This window comes from Phaenicophaeus curvirostris, chromosome 12 (assembly GCF_032191515.1).
Source record: "Phaenicophaeus curvirostris isolate KB17595 chromosome 12, BPBGC_Pcur_1.0, whole genome shotgun sequence".
NCBI classification, from domain to species: Eukaryota; Metazoa; Chordata; class Aves; order Cuculiformes; family Cuculidae; genus Phaenicophaeus; species Phaenicophaeus curvirostris.
Genome location: NC_091403.1, coordinates 4804012 through 4824877, shown reverse-complemented (window position 1 = coordinate 4824877; position 20866 = coordinate 4804012). Strand labels below are relative to the sequence as shown.

General features: G+C 39.7%; 1 protein-coding gene across 2 annotated transcripts; it reads right to left on the bottom strand.

Moving 5' to 3' along the window:
* Positions 1-690: 690 nt before the first annotated feature.
* On the bottom strand, positions 691-19778 carry GLDN (gliomedin). 2 transcript variants are annotated; one of them, XM_069866819.1, is made up of 10 exons: positions 19527-19778; positions 14394-14445; positions 12111-12128; positions 10932-11039; positions 9839-9985; positions 9017-9142; positions 6470-6550; positions 6260-6385; positions 5392-5542; positions 691-2084 (listed from the first exon to the last, which is right to left on the bottom strand). In XM_069866819.1, exons 1-10 carry the CDS (start codon positions 19776-19778, stop codon positions 1625-1627), a joined length of 1521 nt encoding a protein of 506 aa, XP_069722920.1. In that variant the 3' UTR covers positions 691-1624. The 2 variants fall into 2 exon arrangements, with proteins under 2 accessions (XP_069722920.1, XP_069722921.1); XM_069866820.1 differs by lacking the exon at positions 19527-19778 and having other exon boundaries at positions 694-2084; positions 12111-12181; positions 14394-14658.
* Between the last annotated feature and the right edge of the window lie 1088 nt (positions 19779-20866).

The window sequence follows — 20866 nt, the reverse complement described above, 5'->3', positions numbered from 1 at the left end:
TTTAGCAAAAAAAAAAAAAAAAAATCTACTTTTTGCACAAAAACTGTAGCTCTGGGCTGTGAAGTTTTGCACTCATTATGGGCATAGATAGAATTAATTCTTGGTATATGAGTTTTGATGTACGTACTACTTCAAAGTATTAATTATGGGGTTTTGTTTTCCTCTGCATCTCTCTCCTTAGCATGCAAAGCCTGAGTCCTGGCCTTAGTGAGACCAGGAACTATGCTGAGAAGAGAGGATGCAGCCCAGGCCCAGCCATCCCTGTATAAAACACAAGCTTAGCTGCAGCAGAGGTATTTTTCCAGCACATTTGTTAGATGAGGTTCTGCAGACACAGACATTCTTAAATTCATTAATCCCTTTGATGGTGCCTGGATGTCACGTAGGTATTAAACAGCTCAGTGCAGTTCGGGGGTTAAGCGATGCTTTGCTTCTAAATATTTGGATGAGCTCTGTGAGCTTTACCAACCTACACAAGCAGCTTAAAAAAATGGGTAAGTATTTTATGAGTGTGATTCTGAATATAGATACACAAACCAACAGCGTTTCAATGTTAGATTTAGAAGTTTGAAATACCAGAACAAAATTAAAACCAAATGTTTCTATTATTTCTAACCTCTAGCTCTCAAACATTTCAACAGGAGTAGGCAATCTCTGAATTAAGATGAACAACACATTAAGTCACAAAGCACTATGATGAATACATGCATTCCTGCTCCAGGTATTTTATTTTTCTAAGAACGGCAGAAAAACTATATACCCTTCATTTTATTATTTCATTTGTATGGATGAACGTGGGGAAATTTAATGTTTTTAAAATATACCTTACTGTACTTAAGTATAGTTTACATTAGGGGCAAGGAAGAGTCTGCATTAACACAAGCAACACAAACACTGTTAAAAAGGGAATTTTAATCATAAACTTTACATCTTCTCTTCAATTTTCTACCTCGTTACTTTTCTTCCCACACTCCATTTACTAAACATGATTTCATGTATAGTCAGTATTTAATAATGCAGTTATCCCCATTTTCCTTGGACTGCATTTTGCTTTTGATTATATAATAGTTGGCTGGACTTGTCAAATTTGAAACCTTCTGCAGTTTTTTCTATTATTTTTAATAGCTTTATTATCTTTTTTTAGAAAAATGTCCACAGAAAATCAGTGAAAAGTATTAAGTGAAAATGACAAAGGTATTTGTACACAAAAGCTCATTATTGAGACATTTATACTAGACCATAATCACTGACTAGAAAATGATTGCAGATAAAATGATTGCAACTGAAGGCTATAAATAGTCTCTGCTGAGCACACGGCCATGGAATAATCAATGTACATTAGAAATAATTATCAGCTGAATAACAAGGGGAAAACAAAAGCAAGTCTGTGCTGTGTGCCAGCTGCAATACTGAACAGCTTTTCTTTTAAAAATATGAGAATGGCCTGTATAATCGAAGTGTGTTTATACAAAGGCACCTGATCTACCTCTTACGCACACTCACAAACCACCATCGGAGAACAGAAAATTATACGAAGTGAAGAGACTCCCATGTGGATATTGTATAGCTTTAAATAATCTGTTTAGTCAAACATGGTCCCCATACGCTACACTTCAAAATATATTCATCTGCCAAAATGTACAGGGTATATCATTAAGCTCCCATTCTCCCACGTATACAAATTCTTATCTCTTAGACTGTATGAGAGCATAGCAAGAACAGAGGGTGAAGACCGTAACTCAAACCTTGCATTAATCGGCTTCTCTTTCAATAAATCAAAAGCGAAACTTACTGTCATATCCTTAGTATCCGTAACATACATAATGCCACATGCTATAAACGCATTACCAGCCTTGGACTTAGGATAAGTAGTATTGATATGCCGAATGACTGAAAATGTTTCTTCGTCGATATGTGCTACTATTATATTTTCATCAGTGCTTGAGGCATATATAATCCAAAGACCCTTCTCATCCACTGCTATGTTGAAATACGTCTTCGAGTTAGAAAATAGGTAGTTCCGACCATGATACAAGGCATTTTCAATGAGTAGTTTGCCCAACGTTGCTCTATCAAGCCCAAGTCTGAAATAAGATGAAGTAATTATTCAGTATGTTGGGTTAAAAAATTCATTTTTACACACACCGTGTGGTTGAATCAATTCAGAGTGCATTATTACTGATGGAAGCATTGTTGAAAATACTTGAGTTCAAGGACCACTCCGATATCTTTCAAGATAAAGTACTCCACTTGAAGCACCTTCCAAAACTCTAGGAGAAAATTCCAAAGTTATTACTTTGGAATTACCAAGCTGAAAGATGCACACAGGCAGGAACTCATTTTGTTAGGTTTCACTTTATTTAGTCTATGAACTTTATTATCAGCAGGATGAAAAAGATACCAGGTAAAGGCCCAAACTTGTGAAATGAAATCTGTACAGAAGTTTGCTTTCTACTAGGTAAGAACTAAAGGGAGAAAATGTGACTGACCAAACCAACGTGAATTCTGGGCAGGTTCACCTAGTCTTAAGAGTTCCTTTTTTTTGAAAACAGTTCAGATAATGCAGGGATTTGCTCAAGTAAACATCAAAGGAATAACAAATCTGCTTTTGCAGAGCCAAAATTCTGACCTCATGCTGGCCTCTAACAGAACTGCCTGAGTATCTCTTCTCCTATAAAATTGTTTTTATTGCTTGAAATTCCTTAATAGAATGATAATCTGAGGACAGCAGCGCTAAGCAGCAAAATTGAGTTCCTCTGCTAGTTTAAGAGGGTAATCAGGTACTATCAAGATACATTTGCAGTTAGCATTTAATCACTTAATAACACTGCTTTAGCAAAGGCCATGAGAAAGGCCTTATCCTTTTAAGTAACATCCTCTGTAATGAAGCACATTTCATTGTCTGACTTGTCTAGCTGTATAGCTCCATTCCTCAAACAGACAAAAAACTTTACTCGGCACAGGAATCCGCTACGGTTACAAAAGTCTTCTGAAAATCCAGGCTTAATGACAGGAGCATTTCAGATCCAGAAACTTAAAGTAGAAGAAAAAAATCCCGGAGGAATAATTTTTCTGTGGAAGAGGCGTTGATAGCATATACTGGAAAAATTGTCCTAAGAAAAGCCAAGAATGACTAACTAGATGATTCCCCTCAGCTTTTGTAAAACACGTCTGTGGCAACTCCGTATTGTAGCAGCACATTTGTGCAATAAAGAAACGTTTCAGGGCTGGAGAAGATCTCAGAGAAACTTGTGTCAACCCAGTCAGTCTTGTTAGTTGCTTCACACTTGTTAATAACCTTATCCAAAGGCAAGGGCTAGAAAAACAGCCCTCAGCCACAAAAGTCACATAGAAATGCAGACTTTCTTCAGGATTTTTTTCTATAAAATGATAAAAATCATCTCAAGATTAATTAGAAATATAACATCTGTGCCACACAACACCCTGTCTTTTCCTCTTTTATGTGAAAACCCTGAAGGGAATAGAAAAGTGAAGTTTCATTCTTGAGGTTACCCTTGACTGGGGGAAGTGGAAGAGTCTCTAGTCTAGAACTCCAAATAGTTCAGAAATTCCTTAATCTTCTGACACCTTGGAGTAAATGACAAGATACAGTCTAATATTTTCATCAACCACAAGGAACTCAAGCTACAAACACTCTTCTGATCACTAACATGAATGAAGTCAACCAAAAAGAAGAGAAGTGGGAAAACGTGTTATGAAACAAAGGAAGAAAGGATGAAGCCATCATAATGTCAGGGACCTGACCTTCATGAGAAAACTTGCCAAAGGTCAGACAAACCTAGTTTTTGCAGCTTTCAAATGTGACTGCAAGCTCCTTTTAAATATGTTTTCAGCATTTGCAAAATGAACCAACCAGGTCCTAACCTGTCTTTCCCATTAAATCAACACAAACACTCCCAGATGCTTTTATGCAGCCTAAAATCAAGGATTTCTCTGTCACAGAATTCCTATTGCCTCATCCTATCTGTGCTGAAAGTAAACAATGTTAGAGTGAATAACTGAACAGACGGGCCATTTCTCAGCAACTTCTTAGGGAAGTTTTGAAAATTCTACAAATAGCTTGCGTTCATCTGTATGTGAAGGCATTTCCCAATTAACAGTCCCCAAGCAAAGGTGAGGAACCTCTGTCCTATCACTGTTTATGGCTTAGACAGAGACAGTCCTTTACAGATGTATAAACAAAATCCCTGAAGATATTTAAAGGTGGTTGCCAAAAAGTGAGCTTGTCTTTGGCAGAATAAATATTATAGAATCCAAGCAGTTTGCTGACATTCCTCAGCATCCAAAGGAACATAGGAAAGCAGCACTCACACCTGCTTGGGCACAGACATCAAAGTATAGTAATGTTCTTGGCTCAAACATCAGAGTCATGCAAAAGAACTTGAAAGCAGATGCAATCTTTCATTTGCCCTTGGACTGTCTTTCTTTGGCTCTTCCCACAAGAGGAGACTTTTTGGTTTTTATTTGTATTGTCTGTCTCTGTCCTCAGTAGAAACTGAAGAAATAGAGATGTAATTTCCAATTCAGGGAGATAGGCTGGGAGAGTTGTAGGAACTTATTATGAGGAAATCAAACAGCGGAGCCACTCCTCCAGAGCAGAACGAGCAATTCACCAGGTCGCCACGTCCTCAGCTGGTGCCTTAGTGCATTCCTCGGCTCCAGCGGTATTAACTCAACCCCTACTGGGTAAGAACAGTGCTGTCCAAGAGCAAAGCACGTGCTTCCATCCAGCAAGAAGCTCTGGAAGGCAGAGCTCCACAAGTGGGCTACAATCATATAGCCACTCATCTGTTGTCTCCCAAACAGCAGCTGAACCAATTCGTACTCTAATGCAGCTAAATGCACGGCTTATTTTTAATGACTCCCAGATTTCTTAGTCAGTTCCCATTTCTTTCTCACAATTAAGAGCACAGCAGAGAATCCAAATGCAAGACAGCAATGAAATGTATAAAAGAAACCTGTTGGATCCCAGGAGAGCCAAAAGAAAGATCTGTTGTCATCTCTGCACGTGACATCTTAGTAATCTGGAGGTCCGGTTGTCCTATCATGTAGTACAATGCTTAAAGAACCGACTGTCACAGCAGAGTAATGGACCTGGACTACTCTCTCACTTTCTCTCTCCCAACAGCATCTGCACAGGCAGATGGAAGGCTAGTGGCCCACATTCTAGTTATACATGGCAAAGAATTAGTTGTTCTATTCTGGAAAGAATTCTGAACTATTCTTCCTATTCTAGAAAGGACCCTAAAAGAATCCTAAAATGGTACAAAGCAAGCACACTGCTTTTCTGAGGTTCACCTCTGTCACTCTTAACCCATTGCTCCTCCTTCCACAACATTACTTGCCTTAAGTCAACTAGGTTTGACTTACTTCAGAATGACATTGTTTCCTCCCTTTTGATAGTACAGATGGTTGTTTTGTACCACATGACCACATCCATGATAGAATCCCGGGATGTTAATGGTCCTGTAGCTGTCATTCAGCAAGGCATTGGAATTCTCATATTCTTTTACAGAGTTTCCTAAATGAAAACATAAAAAAAGGACTATAATTTGCTTCATCTGATTTTGAAGTCTCTACCCTAAAATTCAGTCTCTACTGAAAGTCAATTCTCAATCAAATATCTGACAGACAACAACTGTATTTGTATTTTCAATAGTGATTCAACATGCTGGAATATGATAAAATAATCCAGAAACGAACACCAAAAAAATGTATAGAGGCATTCAAGAGCCTGCTTCCCCCTGACCTGATGGGCCCTAATTCTGAACACAGTCGGTAAACATACAGGAAATACTTTTACTTTCCACTAAGGTCCTGGAAATTTTCCTGCACTAAATGTAGTTCATGCAGCATCGGATTCATTTCCATGCCTAGCTAAATGAAAAGGCAAAACTTCTATCTACAATTTAGGGAAGTAGAGCCCTAGGAAACTGTTGAAAGAAAAGAATAAAACAGCACAAACAACAGGCATTTGAACTTGGACTGGTTAAAAAAACTAAAATCCTCAAACTATTTTCAAAATCTGATGTTGACTCTTAAAGTGTCTAAAGATACTATAAATGTCTGTAACCATAGTATAGTCGAGTATTATACAGGTAACATGGAAAATATTGTGAAAAAGATGTGGGTAAAGCACCTGCTATACATGATTAGAAATACTAGTTTAGGCTGAAGGCACTAAAGCAACGTTAGTATAAAAAGTAGGGTTTTTTATCAGTGACTACTGTTAGCATACCTGAAAAATGCGTGGTAAGCCAAATCCTTTCATCACTTATATTTGCAGGTTCCCGCATCCAAGTTCCAAATGTTTGCTGTACACTGACAAAGTGAACAGGACTTCCTACAGATGTTATGACACATTCTAGTAGAGAAAAAGCACATGTCCATTATTATCTGTGACATTAAAACAATAAGCAGCAGTAAGCCACACCTTCTAGCAAGTTACCAGCTTTTTTTGAAGGACCAGGGGTTCTCTCTTCAGCTTTTCCAGCCAGGGTATCATCATTTGGTACAGCACACGTCTCACCTGGAGTTCACAGAATCATTTAGGTTAGAAGAAGGTCTTCTCACTTAGGAGAAGACCTCTAAGATCGTTGAGTCCAGTAATAAACCTAACACTGCCAAGTCCATCACTAAACCATATCCCTAAGCACCACGTCTACACACCTTCTGAACACGTCCAGGGATGGGGCCTCTACCACTTCCCCAGGCAGCCTGTTCCAGAGCTTGACAACCCTTTCACTGACGAAATTTTTCCTAATATCCAATCTAAACCTCCTGGTTGGGTTTTCTCTCAGCACTTACTGTTAAAACAATGCCTGGATTAAAGTATTTATAGACCTTTTTCTGTAAACCCAAATACCTCTTCTGCCTTTAAAACAATGCCACAAATTTCATTTTGCTAAGAATGAATAACCACGGAGAACAGTTCTCAGCTCTTTGCTGAAGGTAGCCTGATTTAATTGTAGCCTTGTTTACTAATTCCATTCTTAACTTTCATCTTCTTACACATTTCACACTCTCTGACATGCAGGCTGCAAAATCTTTTGGACACACATTGTCATTTTTGCCTTACAATATATTTACAGGATTTAAATGGCTGTGATGAAGTTTAAATAAGAAAGAGAGTAAAAATATGAAATAACTATAAAGTAATGCTGAAAGGGTAGTGTGACATTCAGAAAAGAAAGGACAGATTATACTACATTCTTGTTTTGTCCTTTAGGTTATATACTCTCTTTGTTCATGCAGAAGGAAACTGTTCCAAGATAGAGCAAGAACACATATTTCTCCCACATACTTATCTAAGACAGCTGGTGATACAACACTGAAAGTCTGGAATTGATAACAGCATATCTCCAAAATAAGGCATAAACAATAAATCCAGCCACAGGAAGATTAATGCCTATAGCTAGAATCTAGCAATCCATCTAGATCACTTTCCAGCTTCTGATCTCAAAATATCCCAAAAAAAGGAATCCACGCAGCAGAAATTATAAGTTGCAATGCACAAGTTCATTTTCTTGGGCTGAGTCTTATAGATACAGATAACTGAAGGAGCAGGTCTCTGTACAGTAGTTTATCTAAGACTATAGAACAGTCAAGGACCTGGTCAGTGTTCATAATGAACCCAAATGCACTACTTGAATTTGAGAATATTTGCAATAACTTCTGAGAACTTTCAGCTGCACAAACAGAAAGCTACTGAGATTAAAAAGACAGTTTTCAATCAGAGACTCTGACATGAAATTCCCACTGCTTTCTTTCCCTAAAAAAAAAAAATAAATCTGATTCTGATAATAAAATATTCTAGCCGAGACTTAATGGAGTTCATAAGACATTAAAAGTCAGTATTTGGTCTGTCTAGGAAGGGTGGGAAGGATAGCGGGAGGGAGTGTGGAGCAGAGATAATTTGTTTCTTTTAGAATTGGCTCAGGGTACCACTGAGGACAAATACACCTGGGCTTCCAACTAATTCTTCACTTCTCTTAAAGAAATAAAGTTTTACCTGATTGAAAATTTAATTTAGCGAAATCATTCTAGTACTCAAACGTAAAAAGTTAATTACAGTTGTAAATCAGTCTGTGTCTTCTTTTTTCTTCAAAGGGATATGACTATTTAATTACAAAAGCTGTTTTATACTTGGAATTTTGGTAATAAGATCTCACAGCCTTATAAAACATGAACGCTCCTTGAAAAAGATCTCCTCTTTGCAGAGTTGAGTAGAACTCCCATTTGCACACTGGTATTTAAAATCCATCAGAAACCCACATATATCTTATCCTCCAAAGCACTTCATTCTGTTTCAACACTTGAAAAGAGGCTACATGAGTAAATGGTCCCATTCTATCTCGTACAACAGCCCATGCATTTCTAAATTTCAAAGGGGATGAGATTTCTGGTCCAGCCATTTACTTTCCATTGCAAGGAGGCTCTTTGGGCTCTGTTCTAACACTTCAATACCCAGCATCTCCTCATGGAATTTCTTACATGCTACCACAGTTACAATTACATGCTATATTAAAAATAAAAGGCAGAAAAAAATTATATATATATGCCACCCAGTATTAAATATTCGCCGGTCACCAGCATTTATAATAATTTTTAAAAAAATATTTTTCATCTCAGCAAACTGTGCAGAAACATAGCCTAGTTACCAGTTGTTATATTTACATGTAAAATTAAAATTCAGCATTTAAAACCTAAAAATTTCAACTGTATTTCTCTTACTTTTCAAATATACCCTACCTAACAGAAAACACCACGTATAAATACTTTGCCTGAACGTTAACATAGCATGATTAAGGGACTAATGTTGCGCTGTAGATTATATTTCAGGAAAACACCTAAGCATGTGCTCAGCTTTAGGTTTGTGCAGTTTTACTGATGCTGGCAAAATTAAACACGTGCTTCCTGTTTTGTGAGACCTGGAGCCACGGGTTTAATCCTGACGCTGTTTATAATATTACAAAGGACACTGGAAAGAACTAACCTGTGCATGTGCCGCTGTCTATGTTCTCCTGAAGCTGCACTTTACCTTTACCTTTACGTTTTCCTGGAGGCCCTGGGGGGCCAGGTGGTCCGGGGAGGCCTGGCAGTCCAGGTTCACCTTTTGCACCTACGTATAAAACGGAGCACAATATCACAGGCTCTGCAGGCAACAGGCAACCCACAGAGACTTGTACGTGTCCATGTGATGGACTCCTGAGACATCTCTGAAACAGCCGCTCTCTTCTTAAGAGGTGTCTGTGTACAGTACGTACAGAAATATAAGTCACAATAAACTCACCGGGATGCTCTTTGTTAGAAGGTGAACCATACAGAACCCTACAAGTTATAGGATATAATTGTAATTTATCTGTCTGGATTACAGGCACATTAGAGAGTTGTTGCCTTTTACTTCTTGTATCTAAGATCTCAACTTCAGAAGCTACAGTGCTATAATTTTATACAGCTTATATTTGTGGCTGTTTCATCTCTTCCCGTGTGGAAAACGGCTCCTCATTTACTAACAGAAATATAAAACTACACTGCAAGAAAGAGCAGGAGGAGATCAGCTGTCTGGAAGCGTACAGGAAAGCATGGAATTCACGTACACCTTAATCCAAAGCCCAAGCAGAAAAGTTTTCGTGAAGAGTCGCATTAAAAACAGAACAGTTTCCTGGGCTCAAAACCTCAAAAACTTCACTGTGGACAATGGTTCTGCTGGTTGGTCCTGCTCTTGCAGATCACATTCATGCTTCAGAAGCAGAGTACATCTTCTTTCTGTCAAGTGCACTGTTACAAGAGAGTTCCTAAGAGCATTTCTTCCTACCTTCTAATATCACATCATTGCTTGCATCCCCCTTTTCACCCTTTGGTCCTCTTGCACCCTTTACTCCCGGCATACCATCCTTGCCAGGTAAACCCATGACTCCAGGTTCTCCTTTCTGTCCTTGATCACCTTTTGGTCCTGGCAAACCTAGAAATAAAAAGGATTTCAGTACTAAGAACATTGTTCCACTGCTAAACATCAAGCAATATATTTTTTAGTGCAAAACCATATTCACTCTGGTTGGTTTTTTTCATCTGTATTTAACTGGGAGCTGTAATTTGTTCTGGTTTCAAAAAAAAAAAACATTGTAACCTAATATGAAGGGAAACGGTGTACAATCCATTTGATGCAAATCAAACATTCTTTACGTAGAGATCTCTTCATTTTGAACAGGAAATGTACAGACTTGGACCTCATTAACGCTGGCTGGAGAATCTCTGGGTAAGTAGGAATACTAAGCAAAGATGTGAAGTAATACGTTCATTTCACAGCTGAAATAGACTTTTTTTTAAAGCAATTAAGCACTAATATTACAACACACATTGCACTTTTATTTTGCCTATTTTCTACTCCTCCAGCAAAGCACAGCTACCTAGTAACATTTTCACACTGTGAAACCTCCCTCTACCTATTTACATGAAACAAATAAAAAAGCTGCTCCAAGAGTTTCCAGCCTAAACGGACAACATAGAAAAGAAGAAAAATACAGAAATATAGTGCTCCTGCCACAGCTGTCATGAATATGGAATGAAAACTGTGGTAACATATAACAACTTCCAGCCCCAAACTCTGGCTTCCTTTTCTAAGACATCTGAAGTCAAAGGGCCATTATGAAAGTTCAGAATATTGAGATTCAACTAATTACATACGATAGCTTTAATTTCTAGTGTATTTATGCTATCTTCCTCACTGTGAAGTAAGTCTGAAGTAATATACCAAAGCTTAGCATAAGGCAATGAACGCTACAGAAGTCTGTAACCTGCATCTTCTTTGTAAACATTGAAACCCTTCTCCCTGTACAAAGGTCTAAAAGTAACTACATCCAAATATAACAGAAGGGAGTCCTTTTTTGAATAACCACCAAAAAAATTACCTATTTTTCCTCTTTTTCCATTTACTCCTGGTTCTCCCTTTTGTCCTGGTATACCTGGGACTCCATCTGATCCATTGTAGCCAGGGATCCCATCAAGTCCAGGAGGCCCTGAACAAACCAAACAGCACAACTGAATTGCCACTCTACAATGCAACTTATCCTTAAATATATCATATTTACATATAGTATGTGAGTACATGTATATTCCTTAGATATACAAAATCCTGTAATTGACCATTAAGTTCTCCGTGCCAATAGAGCATCCTCCTTAAAAAAAAAAAAAATTAAAAAAACCCACCACCAAACAATACAAACAAAATCAATCTGAAACCAAACTTAAAGGTAAAATGCTTGTTTGCCCTGGCATTAGCAAAAAAAAGCTGAATGAAGTGTATAGTGCACACATTTTGCATTAAGGCCAGCACAAATCAGCCCTTTGGATCCTGCTTCAAGAATAAACACGGCGGGACCCATCGTATTTCTGAATTTGGCAGCAACTATAGCATCTTAGCTTTAACCTTGCTTATGGTATGGGCCCAACTGACCTAACACAAGAAAAGCATTTACCTACTGGTTGATACAGAAGACATCACTCCCTCTTTATACCATTTGAAACCCCACAAACAAAAAGTACCTGATAGTTTTCTGATGGAATTATTCTAAGCAGACCCACAGCTAAGGAAATGCAAAAGGAAAGCAGGTAACCACACTTATAGCCTAGCAACCGCATGAATGAGAGCAGAGGGGGAATTAAATAAGAAAAGGAGGAAAAGTTTTGGGGGAGGTAGGAGGGTGGAATCAGTAATCGACATTTTTTAAAGACATGTTTTTAGTATTAAATTATAATATCAGTTTACTCGTAGGTTTTATATATACACACGTCTCTTTAGATAAATGCAACTTAAACACTTTTAATTAATTCTATCAGGGTTTTGATCAAACATGTTTTAGCAAATGTTATTCTATTCCCACCACTAGAAAAGCGTAATGCTTAAAACCTCCCCCCATCTCAGAAGGGGCATGAGTTGACCTCAACACAAAAATTATAAAGGCAGGCAGTCATTCTAAGGAGCAAAGGAAGACTCTTCTACAAGAGATACATTTCTACACTTCAACATTTTGTACCAGCAACTGTTTAAATTACCCCAAAATGTTACAGCAATTGTCTGAGTAACTTACCTGGGGGTCCCGGGGGGCCTACAACAAGAACAAGCAAAAGAACACAAGAAAGAAGAAATGGTGAGTTTAACCTTGCAAGAAAACCAAAAAGTAATTCAAACTTGAATTGAGTAGCATTAGATCGGAACAGTGAAGTGGGAGCCCCTCAGATTTCAAAATTAATGCCTGTGGATTTAACTGCCTTCTGCTGTAAATAACTATTTGATCATTAGCAGAAACTCAGACTTACTGAAAGAGTATCCAGAAAAGCAATTACATACACAGGGACATTATGCCATTTGTAATATCAATTGATAAAGGTTTGACAGACAACCACCTCCATAATGTATTCTCACTGTCAGAGGCTTAGGTGTCTTTACAATGCCATGGATGCAAGGCATCATTACATTCCCTTTAAGTAAGTGACCCCCAAGATCCTGTTACAGTAGAAGAAAAGCTTTAAAATACCGATGAATGCCACAACTAAGAGTCCTGTGGAAAACACACACTGAAAACACACATTAAAAATATACTCTATGCTTCTCTGCTTTACAGGTATTTCATTGCAGTTCAGGATTCAGACCGTTTAAACAGAGAAAAAAAAAGAAGTCTTTTCATTCCTATTTTCTACAGCTAAATCACAATCAAGTTTTTCACATGTACTTCTTCTCCAGACTGGACCAAGCTCCCCTCAGCATCAGGCTGGTATATTAGAAATTGGACTTAAGCTTTAAGTATTCAGCAACATGTAATACAATAAATTCTGTCTCCCCCTGAATTAGTTCAAGCAGAAAGTCTTAATGAGAAGAAAGCATAACAGGCAAGAGTAATGCAAAAAAAGTCTCTGTAACAAGATTTATCTTATGCGATCCCCAATATGCATTTAAAAAAATAAACAATCAAAAAAAAAAACCACTCCTAGGAAAAGCAGGTTAGGAAAACACAAAGGTGGTAATTGCAATTAGACAGCCAAGTTAATTCTGTGAACATTTCTATCCAGCCAACACAGTCCTGTCTTGTTTCAACAAAACTCTCTACAACAGAAAATAACAGTAATTACTAGATTTCCCTAAAGATGACAATTTGGAACATTAATTAGAAAGCATGAGTAAAGTGAAAACCATTTTGTAATACCAGTACAGCAATTATCCCTTTTAATCAGTACAGGCAGTAACCTCAGTTAACGCCTTTCTGCCAGTTTTCCAGTAAATGACCATATTTTCCACCCTACAATGCTACGTCCATTAGTGTATTCAATTACTTCCCCCTCCCAAACACAGAGGATCTTGATTATCCTTGGGTAAGTGTAAGATAAATAAGAAAGGTGCCTGAAAAGTAGCAAATATCACAGAGACCCACAGCAGAGGAAGCCAGCATCAGAGATAAATCTGAATAGGGTCAGGAGTGCCAGAAGGTGCAGAGGGCACCAAACAGCATGAGTGCAGAAGTCTGGAGCTGAAAGAAACAAATTCAGTTTGCCTGTAGTTCAGCCTCAGCTCCAATCAGAACTGATCTACCATTTCAGAAGCAGTATTTAACACGTGTACACTATGGTAATTCTCATTTATGATGAAATCAGTTGAGACAAATGGACCTTACAGCCATTTGAAAACACAAACCAGACAGCAAATGAAGTGTTTTCTTTAATTCAGAAAATGGCTTATTCCTAATCTTCTCATTTCCAAAAAGAAAACAACTCAATCTGTTACAGATTTCAAAGCTAGACTATACCTCTTAAACTGACTGATACCCAATATTCTCTTTGCAAATCACATAGAAACTTCTCACATCTCCTCTTCTCCCAGCCATCAGGCTGTTTCAAGACCCCACCAGTAACATCTGAAACCCAGCACCCTATTTTTGCTGTCCAAGACAGGGAAGGCAAGCAAATTGGTCATCTAGATCCCACTACTCCTCAGCAGTTTCAACGCTATGTGTGTTCATCCCATGTTAGTCTTTAAATGTGAGGCCATCCAAAAAAACACCAAGACTAAACCTCAACTATTATTTTAAATAACCAAGTCTACAAGATTTGCTTATGAAAATTACATGGGAAAGAAATAGCCCCACGTAACATGAATTGAGCTCCTTAAGTTCCTGCATTTATGAGAAGTAGGTGTAGATAAGCCCCAAAGTAGCACCTATTATCTTTTTATAAACAAATAACCCAATAGATATGTAAATTCTGATAGAGGAAGTAGCATAGTTCTTTGATGCAGTCATTGACCTCAAGTTCTTTGAAAACACTGTAATTCTGTATTCCTGAAGGTAACATAGGTGTGATGCTTAAGGCAATAAACGTACCTGTTAAACATATTCCTTTTGTGCTATTACATAAATCCACCATCACTCGGACCTAATATTACAAAGAAAGTAAAGTTGAAAACAATGCATGTCATAAAAGTCTCCAGTTTGCTTTGCCTACAGAAATAATACGGAAAACAAAGATACTCTGTGTTTAAAAGAGTAAACTTTTTAGAGCTACCTTAACATTGTGACACTATCCACCACTTCAGGAAGAGATTTTCTCATAGGAATCTGTTAAATGCATCTCATTTTAAACATGACTGAAAATATGAAGAAAATATCTGGCAGACAATGCCACGCATCATTTAGGCATTACAAGTTCGCATAAGTGTGGTTGTCCACACATTGACTCTACTAGTGGAAAGTACTAAAAGCCAGCATCAGCCAATACAAATTGCATTCAATTTTATTTTATATTGACATCAAATGATGGCTACTCTTCCAACATGGCATACCCAATAAGAAAGGTGACTTATGTTCTACGTAAGCTATTTCTTATGATGGGATAACCAAGATTTGTGAATTTGGAATGGCCCAATATCCATTCAAAATAGTTTATCCCAACAATGACAGACATGATAAAAAACAAGTTAGAAGAGATATTCATACAGATGCTTTTAAGCTAGACTAGGCCAAAATTTACCCATTTAAAAAACTATCTTTACAAAATCCATGAGTTTTAGCAGGGCAAACATTCACGTCCCACGTCCTGCATGCTGAGAATCAAGTCTAAAATGTATTGCCACTCATTGGAACATCCAGCAGAAATGAGATTGTTATCAACATGAGTGCTAGAAGTGCCTCAAGTCTATGGGAAAGTCTCATGTTTATAGTCAGTAAAGAAAGAGATTATTATTTCACAGCTGGGCAATATATGATAATTTATGAATATATTTACCCAGAGTTGCAGATTTATTCATCTTTGTACAATTACTCTATTTAAAAGGATGGAATGCACTAGACTCAAACAACAGAACAAACAAGTGCAAGTCAATCTGAAAGGCATGTTGATGTTTAATCCTAGCAACGTTATTTGTCTCTATCAATTTTTATTTAATTAATGCATCATTAGCATCAAGTAACAAATCTAAGAGATTCAATTATCTTGATGGCAAGTATTCTTTTGCCGCAAAAATCAAGCTATATTTGACTATGGATTTCAATTCTGTCTTATACACATTGAGAATTTACTGGATTCCCGACTGTACTGCAATAGTTCTTGTATTTAGCAGTTTTAGACCCCATTTAAATTAGCTGAGAAGAGCTAGCCGGTTTGGAATATCAGAATTCACTCATTCGCTTTCCCCTCACAGCCCTCAAAAATGCTTGGCTTCTACCCTGTAATTTGTAAAATTCACGTTGTCCATATGTGCTCTAATTCAAACAGCATTTTAATCTAAGTGGTTTTGTTGAGATTGCTGAAGTGATTACGGCTTGCTTTGAGCCCCTTCCAATTATCTCAGCAGCATTATTTTCACCAATCAGTGCAATTCAGTTGACAATTAAAAACCATGACACTCAAGCAAAGTGTTACAGGTAACAGCCTACACCAGAACCTCCAACACAACTATGAAAGATCCAGCCAACAACCAGCATCACCCTGGCCATGAAGAGAAGCTACAGATGAAAGTATCTCATTTAAATGCTAAAAGCTTTGTTTTCTAATAAAGAAAGAATGAGAAAAAGGCAACTGCTCAGATAATTAGATAGATATCTAACTACAAGACATCATTTCTTGAACCTTTTTAAATCTCATTTTCAAACTTACTGCTCACAAATTTACTGGACTGTTACCCTCTCGTCAGCCTTTCTACAGGGGCAGATTTGCCGGTTTCCTGTCTTTATGCACTTACAAAATAAATATACATATTTCTAAATACATAAACAAACAAAAGGCACAGAAGGAGTAACATAAAGATAAAGATGAAAGGGGTGGGGAGGCTTGAAAATCAATATTTGATAGAAATTCAGTAAGAACAAAACACCAAAGAAACCCCAAGGAACTCCCTGCAGGAGAAACATGTTTAAATGAAGCACGTGGCACACAACAGCTGTCACAGTGGGGATTTAAATGGAGAAGCTGCACACATGAGCAGTCTCCGCATGCTGTCAAAATACATATCGTGCCACTCAGCGCAATTTGCAGAGGGCACTAAAATTCATTGCATCCATACGTGCTACCTAGCACAGAAGAGCAGCATATTTAACCGCCACTATCAAAACCATCTAGGCATCCAACTGCCATGGGTGATGCACGCCTGAGCACCTAACAAAGAGGAGGATTAATAGCGTTAAACCCCTGTCAGGATTTGAATCTTTCCTCTGACAATTTTATTTGTGGATCCTTTACACTCAAAACACATGATTCGTGTCAGACAGAACAAACCAAGCTGTAGATGCCAATCACAAAGATGATTTCTTAAAAGAAACAGGAAGAAGATTAGACTAAATGTTTTGATGAAAAGCTCAGATACAGCACACAAAATATCTCACTGGGGCAGCAAATATTTTAACACTACCTGATCAAAAAAAAAAAAAACCACTAAAGAAAACAGGCTAGTTTTTTCCAGTTATCCTTTTATAGGTTTCTATAAAGTCATATAAGGTTTTGAATTTGCATTATTCATGTGATTTTTAAGACCATTTTAACTACAAAACCATGTGATTTTAAGACTTCAGGAAATTAAACACTCCAGTAAATACACAGGGTCCAGTGAAAAATGTTGCTTCTTTGGTCAGTTGAACTAGAAGCTAGAACGAAATAGCCAATATCTTTTGGTTTTGCCTCATGCTAAGAAGACTTTCTTTGAATTGCTGAGGTCTCTTATTGCAAATTCTAAACCAACAGCACAAAGATTTAAATGACCTTAGCTAAAAAGAAGAAAAAAAGAAATAATTATTATTTATCTCAACCCCCCCAAACAATTGCATTACCAAAACTCTATGCTACAAACACCTGTGCTCTACAATATCATTAGCTCCAAGACTGATGGAGATGATAGCACTGTAAATTCATCATTGCAATGGTTTGTTAACAGAAATGCCAGTGGAACATCACTGAGAAGGTATTTTCTGCAAGTAATTTTTTACACCAATACTAGTTAAAACAGTAAGAGCCTGAGTTCGCCTGCTCTGGTTTTTTTTGTGGGCCTTGGCGTGCAGTCCTCAATGGGACAGAATTTCCACTACGGTTCCCTCAATAGCAGTATTTTTCTTGCATTTCTTCTGACTCAGAACTTCAAAGCTTTTCAATCTATTCAAAGTTTTTCAACTGTATGACCTGTATAATTTTTCAGCAACATGACCTAGTTCCTACCAAGCAAGGATAATCTTTTCGCTGAAGTAGAAAAAAAAAAAACAGGCGGTTGTGCCACAGCAAGAACATACAGTTCTCTTCTGACCCAGCAAATCGAATCACAGAATCGTAGAATGGTTTGGGTTGGAAGGGATCCTTAAAGGTCACCTAGTCCGCACCCCTAGAGTGAGCAGGGGCAGCTTCTACTCCATCAGATCGCTCAGAGCCCTAAATTCAAAACTAAGGGAAAGGGCACCATCAATTTCAAGAAATGCAATGGCAACATAATACCCAGAACCTTAGCTGGGATGCTGAACAGTAGAAAGCCCATGGAGGGTCTGTCAGAGGTGCAGACACTTTCAGACCTGAAGCCTCGGGAACTGGAAGGCAGACCTTTTACTGCAAATTAATTTCTGAAACGTCATTAAATCCATGCTACTAATGAACAGCTTCACTCCCTTTGCCTCTGTTAACTATCATTTTAGAAGTTTAATCAGAACTGTAAGGTACTAACAAACTGCTTCACTCCTCTTATCTCTGTTAACTATCATTTTAACCATAACTGCAAGCTACTAACAAACAGGTTCATCCCCTTTGTGTGTCAGCTATCATTTTATAAGTTCAATCACAACTGCAAGCTACTAACAAACCACTTCAGTCCTCTTATCTGTGCTAATTATCATTTCACCATAACTGCAGGCTACTAATGAATAGCTTCACTCCTCTTGTCTGTATTAACTATCATTTTAGAAGTTTCATCACAACTGCAAGCTACTGAGAAACAGCTTCACTTCCCTTGTCTCTGCGAACTATCACGTGAGAAGCTGAGCTGCAAGCTACTAACAAACAACTTCACTCTGTTTGTCTGTGTTAGCTATCATTTTAGAAGTTTCATCATAACTGCACGCTACTAAGGAACATCTTCACACCTCTTGTCTCTGTTCACTAGCATTTTAACCATAACTGCAAGCTGCTAACAGCCAGGTTCACCCTTTCCCTCTGTTCACTAGCATTTTAACCATAACTGCAAGGTACTAAGAGCTTCACACCCCTTGTCTCTGTGATCTATCATGTGAGAAGTTGAACTGCAAGCTACTAGGAGCCAGCTTCACCCCTTCCCTCTGTTCACTAGCATTTTAATCATAACTGCAAGGTACTAAGAGCTTCACACTCCTTGTCTCTGTGATCTATCACGTGAGAAGCTGAGCTGCAAGCTACTAACAAACAACTTCACTCCGTTTGTCTGTGTCAGCTATCATTTTAGAAGTTTCATCATAACTGCACGCTACTAAGGAACACCTTTACACCTCTTGTCTCTGTTCACTAGCATTTTAACCATAACTGCAGGCTACTAACAGCCAGGTTCACCCTTTCCCTCTGTTCACTAGCATTTTAACCATAACTGCAAGGTACTAAGAGCTTCACACCCCTTGTCTCTGTGATCTATCATGTGAGAAGTTGAACTGCAAGCCACTAGGAGCCAGCTTCACCCCTTCCCTCTGTTCACTAGCATTTTAATCATAACTGCAAGGTACTAAGAGCTTCACTCCCCCTGTCTCTGTCAGGGATCACTGGAGAACTTGAACTGCAACCTACTAACCAACAGCTTCACCCCCTTTGTGTGTTAACTATCATTTTAGAAGTTTAATGACAACTGCAAGGTACCACCAAGCCGCCTCCCTCCTCTTATCTCTGCTAACTATGACTCTAACCCTAACTGCAGGCCGCTAAGGACTAGCTCCGCTCCTCTTGTCCGCATTAACTGTCACTTCAGAAGTTTAAGGCCAGCTGCAAGGCGCCTCCAGCCCGCCTCTCTCCTCTCCCCCTCCCCGTACCGGCACCGCCGAGTAGCCGAGCAGCAGCAGCAGCGTCTCGTCGCCCTCGGTGCGGAGGCGGCTCCGCTTGCTGCGGGGCGCGGGGGCGGCCGGCGGGGCCGGCGCGGGGCGAGCGGCCTCCAGCTCCCTCAGAGCCGCCCCCAGCTCCCGCCACTGAGCCAGCAGGAAGAGCGTCCCCGCCGCGCTCAGCGCCGACAGCAGCCCCGCGGCCGCCAGCAGCCAGGGCAGCGCCCGCCCGCCCGCCGCCTCCATGGCCGCGGGGCAGCGCCGCCACGGGGAGGGCTTTATGGGGCCCCGGGAGGGCTTTATGGGGCCCCGGGAGGGCTTTATGGGGCCCCCCTCCCGGGGCGACGAAGCGGCTCCTGTGGCGTGTGGAGCGCGTGGGACAGCGGGAGCCGCCCCCGCCGGGCTCTCACAGCATCACAGAATCACCACGTTGGAAAAGACCCACAGCATCATCGAGTCCAACCGTTCCCATCAATCACTAACCCACGTCCCTCAGCACCTCATCCACCCGTCCCTTTAAACACCTCCAAGGAAAGTGACTCAACCCCCTCCCTGGGCAGCCTCTGCCAGGGACCAATGACCCTTTCTGTGAAGAATTTTTTCCTAATGTCCAGCCTGAACCTCCCCTGGCGGAGCTTGAGGCCATTCCCTCTCGTCCTGTCCCCTGTCACTTGGGAGAAGAGCCCAGCTCCCTCCTCTCCACACCCTCCTTTCAGGCAGTTGTAGAGAGCAATGAGGTCTCCCCTCAGCCTCCTCTTCTCCAGGCTAAACACCCCCAGCTCTCTCAGCCGTTCCTCATAAGGCCTGTTCTCCAGCCCCATCACCAGCTTTGTTGCTCTTCTCTGGACTCGCTCCAGAGCCTCAACATCCTTCTTGTGGTGAGGGCCCAGAACTGACCCCAGGATTCGAGGAGCGGCCTCACCAGTGCCGAGTACAGAGGGAGAAGAACCTCCCTGGTCCTGCTGGCCACACCATTTCTGATACAAGCCAAGATGCCTCTCGGTAGCTTTGTTCCTCAAAGCAGTAAAAACTGGGGGTGTTTAGCCTGGAGAAGAGAAGGTTGAGGGGAGACCTCATCCCTGTCTACAACTGTCCCAAAGGAGGATGCAGGGAGGTGGGTGCTGGCCACCTCTCCCAGGTGAGTGGGAACGGCCTCAAGCTGCTCCAGCAGGTGTTTGGATTGGACAGTAGGAAAAGCTTCTTCACCAAAAGGGTTTTCAAACACTGGAGCAGCTGCCCAGGGACATGGTGGAGTCCCCATCCCTGGAGGGATTTAAAAAACGGGTAGATAAAGTACTTATGGATATAAAAATAAGGACGTAGCGGGAGGTGTT

Bases quoted from the DNA above. Each gene is read 5' to 3' on its own strand.
- GLDN (XM_069866819.1), bottom strand. From the start codon at position 19,778: ATGGAGGCGGCGGGCGGGCGGGCGCTGCCCTGGCTGCTGGCGGCCGCG. The intron at 9,143-9,838 runs GTAGGAAGAAAT...TTTTATACGTAG, and splicing joins CAATGATGTGATATTAGAAG to GTGCAAAAGGTGAACCTGGA. The intron at 2,085-5,391 runs GTAAGTCAAACC...ATCTTATTTCAG, and splicing joins GGAAACAATGTCATTCTGAA to ACTTGGGCTTGATAGAGCAA.